Source organism: Rhineura floridana, chromosome 14 (genome assembly GCF_030035675.1).
Source record: "Rhineura floridana isolate rRhiFlo1 chromosome 14, rRhiFlo1.hap2, whole genome shotgun sequence".
Taxonomy (NCBI): domain Eukaryota; kingdom Metazoa; phylum Chordata; class Lepidosauria; order Squamata; family Rhineuridae; genus Rhineura; species Rhineura floridana.
The window spans coordinates 420,224-437,879 of NC_084493.1; the positions used below are offsets into that span (position 1 = coordinate 420,224).

At 50.9% G+C, this 17,656-nt stretch overlaps 1 protein-coding gene across 1 annotated transcript; it reads right to left on the minus strand.

The window, feature by feature from the left end:
• Nucleotides 1-575: 575 nt before the first annotated feature.
• On the minus strand, nucleotides 576-9,798 carry SERINC4 (serine incorporator 4; the record flags this gene model as incomplete). Its single annotated transcript, XM_061595835.1, has 11 exons — nucleotides 576-3,371; nucleotides 3,499-3,643; nucleotides 3,929-3,980; nucleotides 4,758-4,830; nucleotides 5,812-5,938; nucleotides 6,030-6,125; nucleotides 7,260-7,471; nucleotides 7,618-7,711; nucleotides 8,010-8,089; nucleotides 8,240-8,418; nucleotides 9,415-9,798. Coding segments are annotated over 11 exons (1,647 nt in total), but the record flags the coding sequence as incomplete, so codon positions are not given.
• Nucleotides 9,799-17,656: the final 7,858 nt, after the last annotated feature.

The window sequence follows — 17,656 nt, forward strand, 5'->3', positions numbered from 1 at the left end:
AAGCTGAACAAAGCAGACAGCATAAGAATGGAAAACTCAGTAAATACAGCCTGTTAAACTCAAGCCCCAATAAGCAGGAGAGACTTTGCTTGGTGCCTGCCGGCTCACCTCAAAAAGGATAGTGTAGAGCTGGGAAAGGTGTGGTAAAGGGCAGCCAAAATGATCAGGGAGCTGGAGCAACTGCCTTGTGAGGAAAGGTTTCAATATTTGGGGTTTTTTGGTTTAGGAAAACAAATGAGCAAGGGTGGGGGTCGCAATAGGAGGGTGTAAAGCAACGCATGAAAGTGAGCAAAGAAAAGCTTTTTGCTCCTCTCATAATAGCAGGACCCAGCTGAGCCCCTTCAAGGAAGTTCATACTGGAAGGTTCAAGACAGATTCACTCCTTCACACAGCGCATGTGGAATTCGCTCCCACAAGAGGCAGCGATGGCCACCAACTTGGATGGCTTTAAAAGCGAATTAGACAAATTTATGGCAGAGGATAAGGCCGCGAATGGCTGCCAGCCAGCAGGATGCCTCTGAGTACCAGTTGCACATGCAGAGAGTTGCTGTTGTGCTCATGTCCTGCTTGGCGGGTTTCCTAGTGGGGCATCTGGCTGACCAGTGTGAGAACAGGCTGCTGGTCTAAATGGGTCGCCTTGAGCAGCCAGGCTCTCCCCATGTTCTTAACAGACAGCCGAGGAGGCGCTTGCTGAGGGTGTTTGTGGTCAGGCAGCAGTCCCAGAAAAGGCCTCCTCACCCTCAAAGGTTATTGTGGCAGCCATTTGGGGGAGTGGGGGAATAATCCCCAAACCCTTCTACAGATGAACCAGGAATGACTCGGGGAGTCTTTAAGTAGCCATTTATTAGACAGGAGTTGAAAGAAGGTACTCAAAGTCTTTTTTTTCTCCTGGCTCTTTAACCAGACTTGTAGTTCAGATCCTGCCTCCTTTGGGCTGAAGGGTGCCCCTGTGGCTGGGGAGGAACCTCATACTGAAGGTGAGCTGGTGCTCCCAGGCACTGGGGCACTAACATGATAGCAGCAGGGTACTCAACAGCCAGCCTAGTTGCCCCCCACCCCTTGGCTGAGATGTGCAGGGGCCTTGCAGCACACCTTCCAGTCTCGCCTCCGCTACCCTCCTGGGAGCAGCAGAGGAAAGTGTGCCTTGAGGGGACCAGTGCCCCAGTTCAGGGAGCAGCAGGTGATGCTGGCAAGAAGGGGTCTTACCCGGCTACAAGGATTCCAAGAGTCGGTGTGGCCCTAGTCCTAGCCCCTGGTGCTGGGTTTGCGCTAACCCTGGAGGATGGGCCTAGAAGATGAGGGTCAGTGGCCAGCTCATATTGGGCCTCTCAGTCTCTTGCCACAGACTTGCCTCATTGGGTCAGGGTCTAATCCTGTGTGGCCAGCCAGATGTCCCTGGAAGGTCAGGGGCAGGCAGGGCCTGAGGGTGGCCCACCTCCTTTTACAGCCTCTGTTGTGCTGCTGCTTAGCCATGCTAGCATCCTGCGGGACTTGTTTGTCTTAAAGTATAAGGCTTAAGGTTTATCTAAGCTGTAAACTAAATTTTATTTCAACCTCTATGGTAGTGATTTTAATCTTCTTCCAAACCGTCATTTTGTTCATATTTTCTCCTTTAAAAAAGAAAGAAAGAAGAATCCTTTCCTTTAAAATTAAATACAACTTTCTGGTCATATTTGAATGGTTGCTCTTTCCAAACAGTCTGGCAACTTTCCTGCCTTACACCATTGCCTGGATGCCAGATAAGATTAACTCAGGGCCTGCTCTCGTCGCTTTTGTGACTCCCTCTGCCAAGGCCTGATAATATATTGCTTTCCCTGGCTCTTACCGTGGCCGGCCTCATTGCAGGTGTTGCACAGGCCCAGATTGCCTCTGGCAGCTTGAGGTCTTATTTCTGATGATCAGATTCATCAGGGCAGGCCTGACTGCAGGCCTGGTTCCACGGTGCCTTTCCCACCTTTCTGCTTGGCAAGAGGGGGAGGACAGGCTGGTTTCATCCCACAGGACTGGATTTCATCTGTCCAGTGATTGTCCACGCTGCCTCAGTGGTAGCAGGCCTTGAAGGAGAACCTGAGTAGTGCTTTGGAACCAGGGCAGAGACCACGGCGACTGCAGTTTTCCCACAGACAGAACATCCTCCGTAGGCCCCTGTGAGGCAGCCACAGTCCGTCCCAAATTCTGCCAAGGATATGCTCATCATCCTGTTACCCTTCCGCATTGCAGCTGCACAAGGGCCACTCTCTTCCTGTCCACAGAGCCCCAGATGTGCAAGGAAGGGCGCTCCCCATCTTCTAGATAACCCTCTCGCTGAGAGAACCCCCAAATTCATAAGGGCAGGCCTGAGTGTAGACCACTGGATACAACAGGCACATTAGTGCCATTCCCACCTAACCCACAGCTACTCTGTTGTGGCTAGAAATGAGTGGCTGCCTGTGCAATGGAGGGAGAAGCACTTCCCTGAGTGGCCCAGAATGTGGGCTGAGTCTCGGCACCACTGGGGTCCAGAAGAGCAGCCTGGGCTCTTGGATAAATAAAGGCATTCTGCAGCATTACAGGTGAACTAGAATATATTGGCAGAGCAAGTGCAACGTCCACAATGACAACCAGCCTTTTGGAGCTGTCCCTTCTTACTAATCAGCGTCACAAGGAGGCCTCCTTCGCCCATTTGGCAGCATCCCCTTCCACCACCGCTACTAGTAGTCCACGTGGGAAGAGCCTCATCCCCCTCACCCCCAATGAGGTGTCACTCACTGACAAGACCCCACCCCACCCGACAGCTGAGAACTGGGGAGAGGCACTGCGCACCTGACTGGATTCCTTGTGCCCCCCCCTCAGCCCCACTGGCTGCGTAGGGGGCCTTTGCATGCTCCTTCTGCCACATCAATGGGATCCCACCACTTGGAGCACTGCCCCATATTTTGCACAGCCTTGCAACCTCTGCTGTGGGGAGGAATGCACTGGGTGCCCCTCCACCCCCTGCTAGCACATCCATGTTAAAGCTGCCAGCTGAGGCAAGGCACTGCAACCACCATTGGTGGCCTCCACTTGCCACAGCCACTTAGGGCCGGGCCCTGTTTGGTCTCTTGGCCTCAGCTTTTGGCAGTCCCAGGAGGCGGCTGAGCCCACGGCAGGCTGTGGCACAGGCAACAGAGTCTACAGGCCCAGGCAGCTATGCAGCAACACTGATGCGGTGAAGGGTGCGCCGGCGGTGCCGCACAATGCACAGAAGGGAGCTGCTGCGCTGGCATGAGTCTGGGAGGCCCAGCAGAAGCCAGAGGTAGAGGAGGATGCAGGCCCAGCCGGACATGACCTTGACCCAGAAGGTGGACCAGCTGCCGTGTGTGAAGGTGGGCTCCAGCACAGCGTTCTCATAGCTGCAAGAGAGCAGGGGAGCCGCACTGCAAGCTCAGAGGCCTCCACTCTCCCGGCCTCCAGTCTGGCAGACGAGGCCTGTTGGCATCCAGTGCCTGGGCAGGCAGAGGCGGGATGAGACGTTCCTACCTAAACCAATTGGTGAGGGTCATCATGACGTACAGCGAGGCCAGGAAGAAGAGAAAGTGGAAGGTGGAATAGCTGTAGACCACGTGGTCATCGTTGTGGGCAATCTGCTGCCCCGCAGAGGGCCTCTCCTGATCACATCTCTGCCCTAGGCCAGGTGCAAAAAAGGGCCTGCCTGCTCACACAGCCCAGGGGTTCAAAGCCCTGCTCTGCAGCCATGACAGTGCAGTGAGTGTGTGTGTGTGGCTCTTAGGCGATGCCCCATTGTGCATGCCTCTCTTATGCATTCCATTGCCTCTCTTGAGATGAGAAGGCGTCCCCAAAGGTTGCTCCTCCCCCTGTGCTGCTTGAGGGATTTGCCTTGCATCCCATGGGGGGGGGGAGGGCAGTGCTGGAAGGCCTCACACTACTCCTGGAGCTCAGTTGCACTCACCTGCCAGCTCCTCTTCCATCTTCTCTGGGCAGCAGAAACAACAGGAGGGGTCCTGCAAAAAGACAAGGGCAGGTCATCACCACTTAAACAATCCCTCTTCTTCCAGCTGTGCTGCTGCTGCCTCCTCCTCCTCTTGGCTCACCACATGGGCAGCACCTGCCAAGATGCTCTCCTCACCTGGCCCTCCCTTAAGGCACTAAGGCAGGGATGGGCAACTGCAACTCCCACCAGCCCCAGCCAGCCTGGCCAAGTCAGCACCAGAGATTATCATGGGAGTCACAGTCGAGCAGCATCTGGAAGGCTGCAGGCTTTCCACCTCTGTACTAAGCGCTGCCTGTGTAGTTCTGATTGCCAAGGAATGAACCTTGGGTGATGTATGAAGGGCAGGTGCATGCTTCAAATGTGGCTTTTCCCTTCAGGCAGGGAGAGGAGAATGCCAACCCTGCTCATATTTGCAAGTGGTAACGAGGGAAGGATTGGGCCCCTACTTGTCAGTGTTTTGCAAGGGAAATCATGAATGTCAGATGTGTGCATGCTCTTCATTGTGGGAGCAAACCACAGGGAATTGGACATTGGTGCCTATCACAAGAAGCAGGCCTCAAGCATTTATTTTATTTACTGCCTTTAGATGTTGCCTTTCTTGCCAAGACATTTGTGGTGATTTACAGCTTAAAATACTAAAACAAAAATAAAAGAAACAACAAAACAGCAGAATTAGCTCAGATAAACAAATTGTCTGTTCAGGACCTGGAGATCAAGAAGAACCTTGAAGACCAACAGCTGCTTTTCAAGAGGACTCCCTTCCTGCTAGAAACCTTTTCCTACCCACCTTAAACTCAAAGCTGTAGATCTTGATCATCCACAGAGGTCCAAACATCTCAGCAAGCAAGGATGCTTCGTTGCTGCAGGAGGAGAAGGCCAAGAATGAACAGATCAGCAGCAGCAGGAGGAGGAGGAGGAGGAGACCTTCTTGGGAACAGCCCATCCTCTGCCACTACACTACTGTGGCTGGGAAAATTCAGAAGTGCAGGGTCCCTTCATGATAGTCACACCATGCCCCCTCACAGCCAGGTTCCCTTTGCCATTTTCCCTCGTCTCCCTTGCTCTCCCTGTTGCCTCACAAGTCCACACTCCACTACAACAGATGTCCCTAGGAGCCAATCAGCATGAAAGGGGAGGCTGTGTGTTAGCTACTGAGATGAGTCTTCTCAGTGGCTGACTCATCTCCATGCTCTCTAATTGGCTCCAATGAGCATGAAAGGACAAGGACTCTTCTGGCTCCCTTTTTATGCTGACTGGCTCATACATAGGGACTCTGTTCCCAATCTAGTAATGGGTCTGTGACTCCCTGAAACTGCAGACAACTTACACCATTGCCCAGCCATTGTGGACAGCCTGACTGCAGGATGGGATACCACCATATCCAGAGGCCCCTCCTGGTTCCCTGGCACCAGATCCATCCACTTATGCCAGCATGCCCATAGGCCCAGGCCAGCAACCCAGGCAGATTCTGTGGGCTGGCTCAACAGGAGGGTAGTTGGGCATCTCACATCAGGGCTAAAGAGCTGGGCAGAGCAGCATTTTAATTTAGCAGAAGGCGAATGTGACACTGGGGACCCAAAGTTAACCAAGTGGGCTGAACGGGTGAGTGTCAAGGGGATGCCTTGGCAGAGCTACTCTCTGAAGCAAAGTGCTTTTGATGAAAGCATCGTGTGGGTGTGGAGGTGGTGCATCCCACAACAGCCTCCCAAGGGCATTACCCCAGAGGTCAGATATGACAAGGGGGGTGCAGGGCTCTTTCCCCTAGATTCCTCCTCTGGCCCATTCTGACAAGCTGGGCTCCTCCTGGGGGTCAATCCAGGGACACACAGGCCGGTACCTACCAGGCAAAGAGGACACAAGCATACATGACACCCGCGCCCAGCACAGCCACCGTCGTGTCTTCGATCTGCATCCCACCCTTGCTCAGGCCAGGGAAGCAGACAGTGAGATTTTGCCCCTTGAACTGCACTGTGGGAGAGAGAAAACCAACATCAGGCCCTGGAGAGCCCCCCTTGGCCCCCGATCTCCCTCAAATGCAAAGGCTCCAGCTGCCACAGACCTCTTTCTGCTGGATGGCTGGACAGGGCAGAGAAGGTCAAGTACATGACGTAGCAGCAGATGATGGAGGCCTGCAGGGGGCTTGAGCGTGGCTGTCCTGAGAGCAGAAGATGGGCAGAGGGGTTATCAGTGCCCTCCAGAAGCCCCCCTCCCCCAACTCCCTCCCCCCAAAGCAATGAAGGCCAATGACTCATGAGTGACAGGACCTGACCGTATTCAGGATGATGCATCTGTCTTTAAAACTGCCAATTCAGCTTCAGACTTGGCCAGCAGAGAGAGCAGCTATTTAAGAACACTTAGTGCCTCTTCTGAAATGCAGGACCTCTTCAGCCTTTCAGTCAGTTAGTCCCACAGCCATTTATGTCAATCGTTCTTGGGGTCAGAAAATTAATTGGTTGGTTTTGCTGGAGCAAGAGAAGCCCTCTGGAATTTGAGTGAGTCAGGATTGCTGGAGTGTTCCCTTCTCTCTCTCACACACACACACGCCCAGGCTGGTACTCAAGTATGCATAGCAAAGTGAGTTGGGTGTCCAAGAGGAAATGAACAGCCTTCAAGTCGATCCCGACTTACGCCGGCCCTACGAATAGGGTTTTCATGGTATTCAGAGGTGGTTTACCATTGCCTTCCTCTGAGGCTGAGAGGCAGTGACTGGCCCAAGGTCACCAGTGAGCTTTGTGGCTGTGTGGGGATTCGAACCCTGGTCTCCCAGGTTGTAGTCCAGCACTCTAACCACAGGAGACCAAATGCTTGGCAATGAATTTGAAGAAGGTTGTGATGTCCTTAAGCTTTGATCCATGAAGTCCTGATCTGGCAATCCTAAAGCTCTTATTCTCTTCAGTTGTCTTTGAAATAAGCCTTTTATTTCTGAATTGTACCCTTGACTTTTGCCCTGGGAATTTAAGTGCTGTGACTGAAACTGAGGGATGTTCAGTCACAGAACATGCAATAAAGTGCTGCACTTAATGCCACATGCAGCTGGTACCTTTGTCTTGCAGCTGCTGGATGAGAACATCTCCCTCTCTCCCTCCCTCTCTCTCACTCACACACACACACAGAGCGAGCGAGCTGGGATTTCCAGGGCGGGGCCACAGATCTGGCACCTCCCAATTGAGCAGTAGGAGCTCCAGGCTTTGCTTCTTGCAGGCCACAATCTGAGCCTGTGAGCTCCTTGCCTCCAATCCCAGTCTGCTCCCCAACCCCGCCACCAAAAACAGTCACACCCAGCACTCACGGAGGCGAACGCATGGTGTGATGGACATGAAAGACATGAGGAGGCAGAGGCCCCCGTTGAAGGCCAGCAGCCCCTTGTTGAGGACGCAGCCGCCTGGGTGAGTGTAGAATTTGTACAGAAAGGTGTACGCGGTGGAGGCCACGGCATAAAAGCCCAGTGTGGCCAGGAACACGGCCAGGTACCAGCGCTTGTCTTTGGAGGCACCGGTCAGCCTGTGAGGGATGGAAGAGCTGATTGGGAAAGACTTTCCGCCTTGGGGCACCGACCCGAGCCTTGCTCCCTCTCCAGCCCACCCTCCTCAGCATTGCACCCCCTCCCCAGGAGAGCCCCGCCTGTCCCACACTGAGGGCAGACTCACCAGTTTTTGTTCCAGGTGTGGGCAAAGGCTGTGATCAGCACCAGCTGGACAAGGATGAAGGCAAATCCTCCGCAGACGCCAACCAGGTGCCAGGCTGCAGGGAACAAAGCCGGAGGGGAACACCAAGGTGTGGGTGTGTGTCAGGCACCAAGGAAGCCGAGCCCCACCTCTGGGGTGGTGGCTCAGCCATGGCCAGGAATGGCAGAAAGAGGATTCCTCCAGGGGAGTCTGTTTTGGCTGGGGAGCAGGTTGAAATACAAACAGTGGAGACTTGCCCGCAACCGGGCAGGAGGGCTGGCCCTACAGCGTGTCCTCTTGAAAGTGAGGACGGGATGCTGGATGAGATGGGCTGTTGGCCTGATCTGGCTGCCGGGCTCTGCTGATCTTCTTACCTTGGATGAAGCGCTGGTCCAGGATGAAGAAGGCGGCTGCACAGAGCCCCACCAGGACGAGGAGTTTCAGGAACCAGAACCTGGAACGGACCGCAAGAGGTCATAGATAACCAGGCTGGCCCCTGGACGGGCAGACCTGTAGCTTCCTCTGCTCCCCAGCACTCGGAGACCCCCAAAGCAGCCTCAGCCAGGTTTTTGCAGGGGCTGCCGGGGTCACATCAGAGTCTCACCTGTTGTGTAACTGGGCCCGGAAGTTGCTGCTGGACTTGATGTTGATCAGGAAGGCAGCCTGACCCAGGTGGAAGCAGGCCATGCCGAAGCAGACCCTGTAGACGGCCAAGTAGCCCACCAAGATGTCACAGTCGGCACCCACGGGGAGGTGGTCACACAGCACCGTGTAGAAAGGCACCTGGGGGAGGGCAGAAATGCCAGCACTTCCGCACTACAGTCCTTAAGGGTGGCCATCCCCACAATTGACTGGACAGGGAATTCGCTTTTGTTTTTGAATACGGTAGATCTGTTTTGTTATTTGTAGCAATAAAAAAGAAAAGCAATTCATGAGAGGAAGTATCGTTAAAACGTCTCCCGGGCAAATTGTGGGGGCAAATCAGAGTCTGCTCATCAGTTACTGCCCCCCCCCTGCCGCCCAGCCCAGATTAAGAAGAAGAGCTGAACTTCTCAGCAGGAAACGCTCCAAAGGTCCTGAAAAGACTCCACAGCAAGTTCCCTGCCTGCACTGACCAGGCTGATGCTGCAGCTGAGTTTCCTCCTCCTTCTCCTCCTCTCCCCCCCACCCCAAATTCTGAAAAGGACACCAGAGGATTCCTCAGAAAAGACTGGGAGGCAACCTTTTCTCAATGACATCACGCAGGTCCTCTGTTAAAAGCTAGTGGGCACCGGATGGCTATTCCCGAGACAAGGGCTAATGAGGAAGCCCCCAGAGGGAGCTCCAAGCTGAGACCGTCACCAAAGACAGCCAGGCATGGGGGGGTCCTCACAGGGGCAGCTTAAGGCTGTGGCAGCCCTTGAGGACTTGGCTCCTTCCAGTGCATTATACAACATGGGCCAGGGAACGCTCCGGCATGCAGACACCCCCAGGTGCTGGCCTGGGTGTAGGAAAGGCCTTGAACTCAGCCAGGGCCCAGCTCCCAAACGCTTTCAAAGGATTAGTCTGAAGACTCATCATTGGCACAAGACAATAACAGAGAGCAGAGGATCCCTGGGCATGAACAGAGTGCATTCCTCTTGGGCAGAAATATCCCTTGCCCCAAATTTGGAACCAGAGGGCATGGCTTCCAGGTCAGAGGAGTGCACAGGCACTCCTTGGTGTGGGGGACAGTGGCCGTCCCTTGACCCATGATGAGCCCCTGGGTATGGGCATCACTCTCCGTGCATTCCCACTCACGTTCTCCTTGATGGCTTCAGCCACGGTTTGCGAGAGCATGACACAGCAGCTGGCACATGCCAAGACATGGAAGAGCATGTAGAGGAGACGGGTCCCCGTTGACACCTTGATGCCCGGGCAACACAGACTGCACAGGCCACAAGGGGTTGGGCCGCAGCAGCAGCAAATCTGAGGAGAAGGAAAGGGAGTTGATCTTGCCCTGCTGAGGCGCTCTCTGCATGCCCCGGAGGGAAGGCAGTGCCCCACGTGCTCAGGAAGCCTCCACCTTCCTCCCCACAATTCCAAGTGCCCTGGATCAGTTGGACTCTCAGCCTTTGCTGTCTCACTGGATCTCCCCCCTCCCACTGGCCAGCTGATGGCAGCCGGGATGCTGTGGCTGGGGCAGGTTCACTATGGCCAACCGCCTGCTTGCATTTGCTCCTCCCCTGAGCCATTTAGTTTCCAGTGGCACCAGTATTAAGTGAAGGATACCCATTTCCACTGATAGTCACACTGTTGAATTTCAACAGCCTGATCAGAGGGAGCTATTCTCTCAAGTAAATGTGGAGGATTACCTCAGAGACTGCAATCACAGCATACACTGGACTTTTTTTAAGTTCAATGTGAAGGACTTATGGAAAACCTCCTCATCAGCATTTTGGTCTTTTAATTGCTGCCGTGTTTTGGGTTGTGGGGGAGGGAATGTGTACTTATGCTGTTAATGGTTACATTAGGGGCATTCCTAATTTAAAAAATGCTACCCACCCCCACAAAAATCAAACAGCAGATGAATATAGTTAAATATCACTCTTGCACAACTATTAAAGATGTATAAATGAAAAACCCAAATAGAAATAGATATTGCTCCTTGCCCTCCCCTGCTAAAGACCCAAGCCTCCATTTTGCCTGCTATAATGTTTGCTTTTACACGGTGGTGCAGTGACAGCGATTTTTAATTTTTATGGGTTTTTTTCAAAGGGCCTTGCACACACGTGGAAAACCACCTGCACGCATGTCCAGAACAGAAGAAGCAAGTGGGAGCAGGGGAGGAGTGACTATGGGGAGGGGCAAAAAACACCTCCGATTTCATCAAGCTCCGCCCCTGGTGTGGACCACCAGCAGTGGAATAGCAATGAATATCCATGGCTGAAAAAACTAAACCAGTGGAAGTTAACATGCCAATTGCACATATTTAGAATGCAACATAAGGACCCATCTGGAAACAGCTTGAGTATTGAGAAACAAGGGAATAATGCACAACCGAACAGCCCACACGCATCCCAAGAATGAGCTGAATGTGGTTTTCCCGCCTTCCTGTCATCAGTCCAGTCATCTTCCATGGAGTTGCATTGTGTGGCGTGTCAAGGCCAAGAACTTGTCATCTCCCTTACAGGAATGTCACACCTCACTGGAGGTCTGGTTCTCCCCTGGGACTGGAGCTGAGGGCAAGGGGCTGCCACCCACCCTGCCAGCCTCCTCTCCCTGGCTTTGCACATGGCTAGTGGCTTCCTCTCCTCAGGAGAGGTTGCTTGGACCTGGCCTCAGCGTGGGCTCCGCCACAGCAGAAGGGCCATAACTCAGCAGCAGAGCCCCTGCTTTGCATGCAGAAGGTCCCAGGTTCAACCGCCAACATCTCCAGGGAGAGCTGGGAACATGCTCTCCCTGAAGAGCTGCTGCCAGCCAGGGTAGACCTGAGTTAGATGGCCCATGGGTCTAGCTTGGCATAAGCCGGCTTCCGGCGTTTTGAGTGGAACTGTCCAGGAGGACCGGCTTGCTGCCAGGCAACAGCTGGGAAAGTCTCTCTCCATCACAGTCTACCTGTGAGCTGTCCCAGGTCATGGAGCCACCCAGACAACTCCTCAGCAGCTGCACAGCCTACAGGGACTGCTGTCGGCAGAACCATTCCTCAAGCCAGCTGCTTCGCCTTGCACGGAGGGGAGGCAAACCTGGGCCACCCCCTGTGACATGGGGGTGGTAGCGGCACATCCGGCCAGGGCGCAGATTAGTCCATCGTGTGCTCTGGCCCCTTCCTCCACAGGATACCTTTTGTGCTGGGCCTTGGCCAGACTCCAGCTGAGCAAACCCTGCAGAAGAGCACTACCAAGTATGAAGCCTCACTCTTCCCCCTGCTTACCTGGGCCTTGCAGCCAGCTGGCACCATTCCTCCTCGGTTCCCAAAGTCCCCAGCTCCCCAAGGGAAAACCTGGACGTGCTGCCCCAGCCCCCCAGTCATCTACTCCAGACTCCGCAGGCCTCGCCCCGGCTCAGCAGCGCATCCCAGGGACCAGGTAGTGCCTGGCCCACCTCTGTGCTCTCCAGAAAGGTGATGCACAGAGAAAGCCAATTAGCTAAGAGACTACGATTGGCCAAGTGGGTACGGCCCTTCCTCCAGCTTTGTCCCAAGACCTGCAATTGGCCATATTGGGTGGGGTGGAGGGAGGGAGTGCCTTTCCCTACTGCTCACCTTTCTGCCTGATGAGGTCAGGAGCCAAATCTGCCTTTTTAACCCTCTTACGCGGCAGAAATAGAGAGCTTAGCTGTTCCTTCGAGTTAGGTGAATCTCAGGGCAGGTTGAAAGGGAGAGACACCCTTCTGACTGAAAGTCAGTCACCCCAGGGAGCAAAGTGCAAGGACAGCTGCAGTGACAGGCAGGTCTTGGCACAGCTAGGAAGCCTCTGTGACCCCAGTCCGGGTACAGAAAGGGTGACAGACACAGGAGGGCCCTGCCACACGCCACCCCTGCAGGGCTACTGGTCTCAGATAGGCGCGGGAGAGCGAATGGACAAGCAAGCACCCTCCCTTGTCCTCTCTGTGCTGCTGTCAGACTAGCTTGGGCTCTTCTGGAATTTGGGGGCAGGCTGGCCGGCCGGCCTTTGCGGAAGTAAAACGACACAGGCTTGTGCCACCTTGAAGACGTAACACATGAGAGATTTACCAGGTGTCTAATGCATGTGAAACTAGGCAGGGAGGTGGCAAGGACTGCACTGCGCAATCCTGTTTATCTAGTCCTTGAGAACGATTTTCACACCCCGGCTGCGTGCTAAAGGAGCTGGGCCGACACCTTTCCTGAGCGCTACGGTTGTGCTGGGGAGGTGCCCCATGTGCTCTGAAAGGCTCAGCCTGCCTCCCACTGCTATCAGTCCCTGCCCAACCACAAGCTCACGCTCTGATCTTGCTTTCACCAGGAACTGCTCTATCTCTGACCAGAGTATAAAGTTGTGATTCCCCCTGACAATCACAGCATCTCCTTCAGCATTACACCTAATCCACCTTCCCCACACTTGCCTCTTGTGCTTTCCAGATCTGCCATCCTGTGGAGAAAGTGGCCAGAGACATTTTTCTCCCTCTCTCGTTAGACTAAAACGCAATGGGGCCATTGGTTAGCTGGATGGAGGAAGATTCAGAAGAGACAGAAAGGAAGGGCTTCTTAACAACAAGATGTGGTGACCGGCCTCAATGGCTTTTAAATAAATTTATTAGGCAAAGTCATGGAGCAAAAGGCTATCAATGGCTATTAGTCAAGCAGGCTGTGTACTTCCTCCTCTGCTAGAGAAAGTCTCTCTCAGAATACTAGTTCCAGGGGGACATGAGCAGGTCACTGCTGTTACGCTCAGGTTCTGCTTGTGGGCTACCCAGAGGCATCTGGCTAGTCACTGTGGGAAACACAATGGTGGACTAGATGGGCCTTCAGTCCACATCCACAAGATGTTCAGTGTTATTGTTTCTGGACTGAGTCAGCACAATGGATTTCTTTCACACTCCATGTGTTAAATGACTTACCAGTGCCAAAATGTCTGTGTTACTACCAGTTACTTTTTCCCCTGAATAGCCACTGTTAATAGGTAATTCCTACAATCTGTACTTTTCGGCATTTCATTGCCTTCTGACCTCACAATTACACACACATCCACCCTTCCAAAACTGTAGCCTACAACTCAAGATGAAGTGAACTATAGTCCACGAAAGCTTATGCCGCAATACATTTGCTGGTTGTTAAGGTGCCACAAGACACTGTACCTGCCTTGGTTACATCCCACTTAGACTACTGTAACGCGCTCTACGTGGGGCTGCCTTTGAAGACTGTTCGGAAACTTAAATTGGTACAAAGAGCTGCAGCCAGAGTGCTAACCGGGGCTGGTTACAGGGACCATACAACTCCCCTGTTACAACAGCTCCACTGGCTGCCAATTTGTTTCCGGTCACAATTCAAAGTGCTGGTTTTGACCTACAAAGCCCTATACGGCTCAGGTCCAGGCTATTTGACAGATCGTATCTCCCTACATGAACCTGTCCAGGATTTGAGATCTTCAGGTGAGGCCCTTCTTGTGCTCCCCACACCTTCGCAAGTACATATGACGCAGACACAAGATAGGGCCTTTTCGGTGGCCACCCCTAGGCTGTGGAACTCCCCTCCGAGTGAGGTGCGATTAGCTCCCTCATTGCCGTCTTTCTGGCGACAAGTAAAGACTGTTTTATTTCAACTGGCATTTGGGATAGAGAACGACCAGGATTAAGTGTCATAGGTTTGATGACTACATTATATGATTTTATTATTTTAAATTGTCCACTCTTTTTAACCTGTTTTAATGGTTTTAATTTTTCTCATAGTTTAATTCTTTTTAATTGTATACTTCTGTATGTTTTAATTGGTGTCGTTTTTAGTTGTAAGCCGCTCTGAGTCCTATTGGAAACAGGGCGGGGTAGAAATAAAGTTTATTATTATTTATTATCATTATTATTACCTTCCCCCCTCCTATCCCAGGCAGAGTGGGTATAGGATTTGGCAGTTGTGCCAGCTTTGTGGGGGCTTCTCTCCCCCACTCCTCTGGCTCCAGAGTCACTCGTGTATAGAAGTACTTGGCCCTAACATTTAGACTGAGACAGATTGCCCAGCTTCGGGACTGACCTTTGACTATTTCTTTTTGTGCCCTCTAGGCACAAATGCAAGCTGCCCATAGAAAGCAACAAAGAAATCCAGTCACTAAATGAGTGGTGTTGTAGGGGGCCAGGAAGTTTCAGAGTTGCCCTAAAAGAACTGTTGCGCTGTTGTATTGCAGGTGAGGGACTGCTTTCCCCAACTGAATTGCAGGTGCCTCCACTGTCTCCTAGCAGGGATATTTATGGCCCCCAAAGTGGTATGTCGATCTCTGGCACCTGTGGATCTGCATGATGATCATCCGTGTCAATAAAGGAAGGAAAGTCTTGGTGGGTTTTATGGAACAAAACACTTTTGCAGTTCTATAGTTCTATCTCTAGCAGAGTAAAATTGGCAAAAACAGAATTGAGCAACAACCAGCCCACCAGCTAGACTTAGAGTCTAGCAAAATAAAGCAAACAAGTTTTCTTTTAGTAAACTACATAACACAGTTTTACTCACAACCTTTTCAAGTATACAGTGATACAGGCTTAGCTTATAAAGTTGGAAAGAAGAAATGTGGTTTCTTTCAGTCCATTGCTATCAGCTTCTGGCAAACAACTGCATCCCTGCTTGCTAATGTGGCTAATGGAGAATTTAAAAAGGACAGAGAAATTTAACACAATCCCTCTTTTGCCAGCTTTGTTTTGTTCATCGAAGTAGATCATATGTCTTGTGCTGATTTCTCCAGTTGTTAAGTTCATCACTCTATAGCCTTTGCTTCTAGGGGCATAGCCAATGAAAACAGTCTTGTCTGTTCTGGCATCAGTTTTCACTGTCTTTGTTTTGGTATGAAGGGATATGCTATATTGCCAAAAGTTCTGATGTGTTCCATGATTGGTACTCTACCATGCCATAACTGAAATGGTGTTTGTGTGGTACCCTTGATCAGCAATCTGTTCTGCAGATATGTTGCAATGATGATGGCATCACTCCAGAGTCATCTGGGTAGATCAGCATCTGCCAGCATGCATTTTGTCATTTCCAGGTAAGATGTTAGTTTCTTTTCAGCAATCCCATTCTGCTCAGGAGTATGACTGATGCTCCTCCTGTACAAAATACCATACTCATCCAGGAAAGCTTGTGTATGGTGCGAGATAAACTCACCGCCGTTGTCTGTTTGTAGAGCCATTGGCTTCCTCTCAAACTTGGTCCTGACCATCACCATATATCTCTTCAGCATCTCATGCATTTCACTTTTCTTCTTTAGCAGGTAGGTGACACAATACCTCGAAAAATCATTCACAAAAATTAAGACATATCTGTTTCCCAAATAAGGGCACATTAAAGTGACCACAGAGATCTTTGTGTATGAGATCTAGCACCTTGGTGCTTCTCTTTCAGTCCTTGCTGGAAATGAACTCCTTTTTCTTCAGTATAGCTTATGCATCTACTTGTGGTATTACTGTCCTGTGGGTTTATATTGATACCTGTGGCCAGGTTCTGGGTCTGTAGTTGAATGCCCACCTTTGGATAGCAATTTCCCAGATGTCTGTGCCAGAGATCCAGGCTGTTCTCATCCTTGTATGCTTGGGCTGCATTTGCTTGTTAAACTGAAAGACTTAGTTCATATACACCATCTTTTTTCAAATGTTTTAGTAAACTAAACATTAGTTTTGGTTACTGTACGTTTTCCATTCTGGAAATGCAAATCTTTTCTACTTAGCATGTTGTGATTCAGTTGAGGTACGAGTAGAATAGTTTGCATTTTAGAACACCACTCCCAATTCTTTGGACTTCCACGTGTTGGTCATTAGCAATTTGGATTTTTCCTTGAACACTTTGTTGGATGTTGTATCTGGCGCAAGCAGATGCCCAGGATGCAGAACAGTATAGTGACAGGCTAGATGCCAGTTGAAGCAATGAGCCAGACAAGTAATAAGTTTTAAGAGTCACTTTACTGACAATAGAATATATCACAAGCTCTCTCTCTGTACAAACTCCTCGACCCCCACACCGACTGGCCAGATCTGCTAAGTCTTATAGATAAGGCCAGCTGGTTGCCTTGGATACTTGTCCTTGAGATCTGCACGGACTCTGTGCTTCTTGGCCTTGTAACTCTGCTGTGGAAAAATACATTCAGGCACTCTTTCTTTGCCAACACACTTTTGTCAATGTTGTAAAAAAAAAAACACCAAGAGAAAATGTACTGGGACTTGTGCAACCACTATCAATAATCCTATTGCTTGATTTTGTTTTGCAATTATTTGCTAGTACGGTCTTTCGCTTTAAAAATTAATTGCTTTCTTTGGGTCCTTCTTTCTGAAACTTTTTGTTGGTAAGCCATGCTGTCTTTGTTTCCTTTGTTGGATATTTGGAGAGCTACCATTGGCTGAGGAGTTCCTGGGTGAGGGGCACTGCTTTGCCAGATGGCCCCTCCCATTACAGTTAAAACAGCATTGTGATTGGTTCTTTGGCAGAGCTGAGCTACTTGATGCTCTCCAGGGAGTTTCTCTGCTCGCTACACTCTTCCCTGAGGTATGCAATGGCCTGATCAAATTTCAGTTCATATTTGCCGTTCAAAACAGAGATAAAGGTCTCAAATTGTTTCCCCAAAGTTCCCATAAGAAACCCCAGTTTCTGCGCATCATTAAATTCAAGACCAGTTAATTTCAATCTGTCAAATATCGTAATCAAGGCAGTTATATACTCTTCACAATTTTTCTTAGATTCAAGCCTTAGCTTCATAATTTCTCTGATCAAGACAGGTTGGGATTCACCACAAACTGTGAAACCAAATGAAGCTTCTAGGCTATCTAGCATTTCTTTAAGCCGTATTACATTCCCTTACATGAATTAATTGCTCATCTTTCAAACATTCACATATAATAGCTTTAGCAATGGCATTTTTCTTTTCCCATTCTCTAATCTCTAGGCCCTCCGTTGCTGGCTTTGGGTTCTCAATGCAAAAGTAAACCTCATTTGCTTCTAGGACGATCCTTATTCTGTATTTCCAATGTAAATAGTTTTTGTTAGTTAGCCTTGGAAGCTTTCTGATAAAAACCTTATTGTCTTGTAAAGACATCGTTGCTGGTCTTGGTTAAAAATAGCTTAGAAAGCAACAGCAAAAAGAAAAAAAGAAATGATCAGCTAAAGCATGAAACAGGGGGGGCGACAAACTCGCAGAAACCGGGAACAAAATAAACTCCCGAATAATCTGGTTAAATGCTCTTCCTCAGTGGCGCCCAAAACCTGATGGGGCTTATGGGCTACAACGCTTTTGTATCTCTATCTCCAGCACATCGAAGTTGGCAAAAGCAGGAGGACTGAGCAATAACCAGCCCCCCCCCCAGCGGCCCCTCTCACGGCCCAGCGAGATGAAGCCAGCAAAGGAGCCTCCTCTCAGCG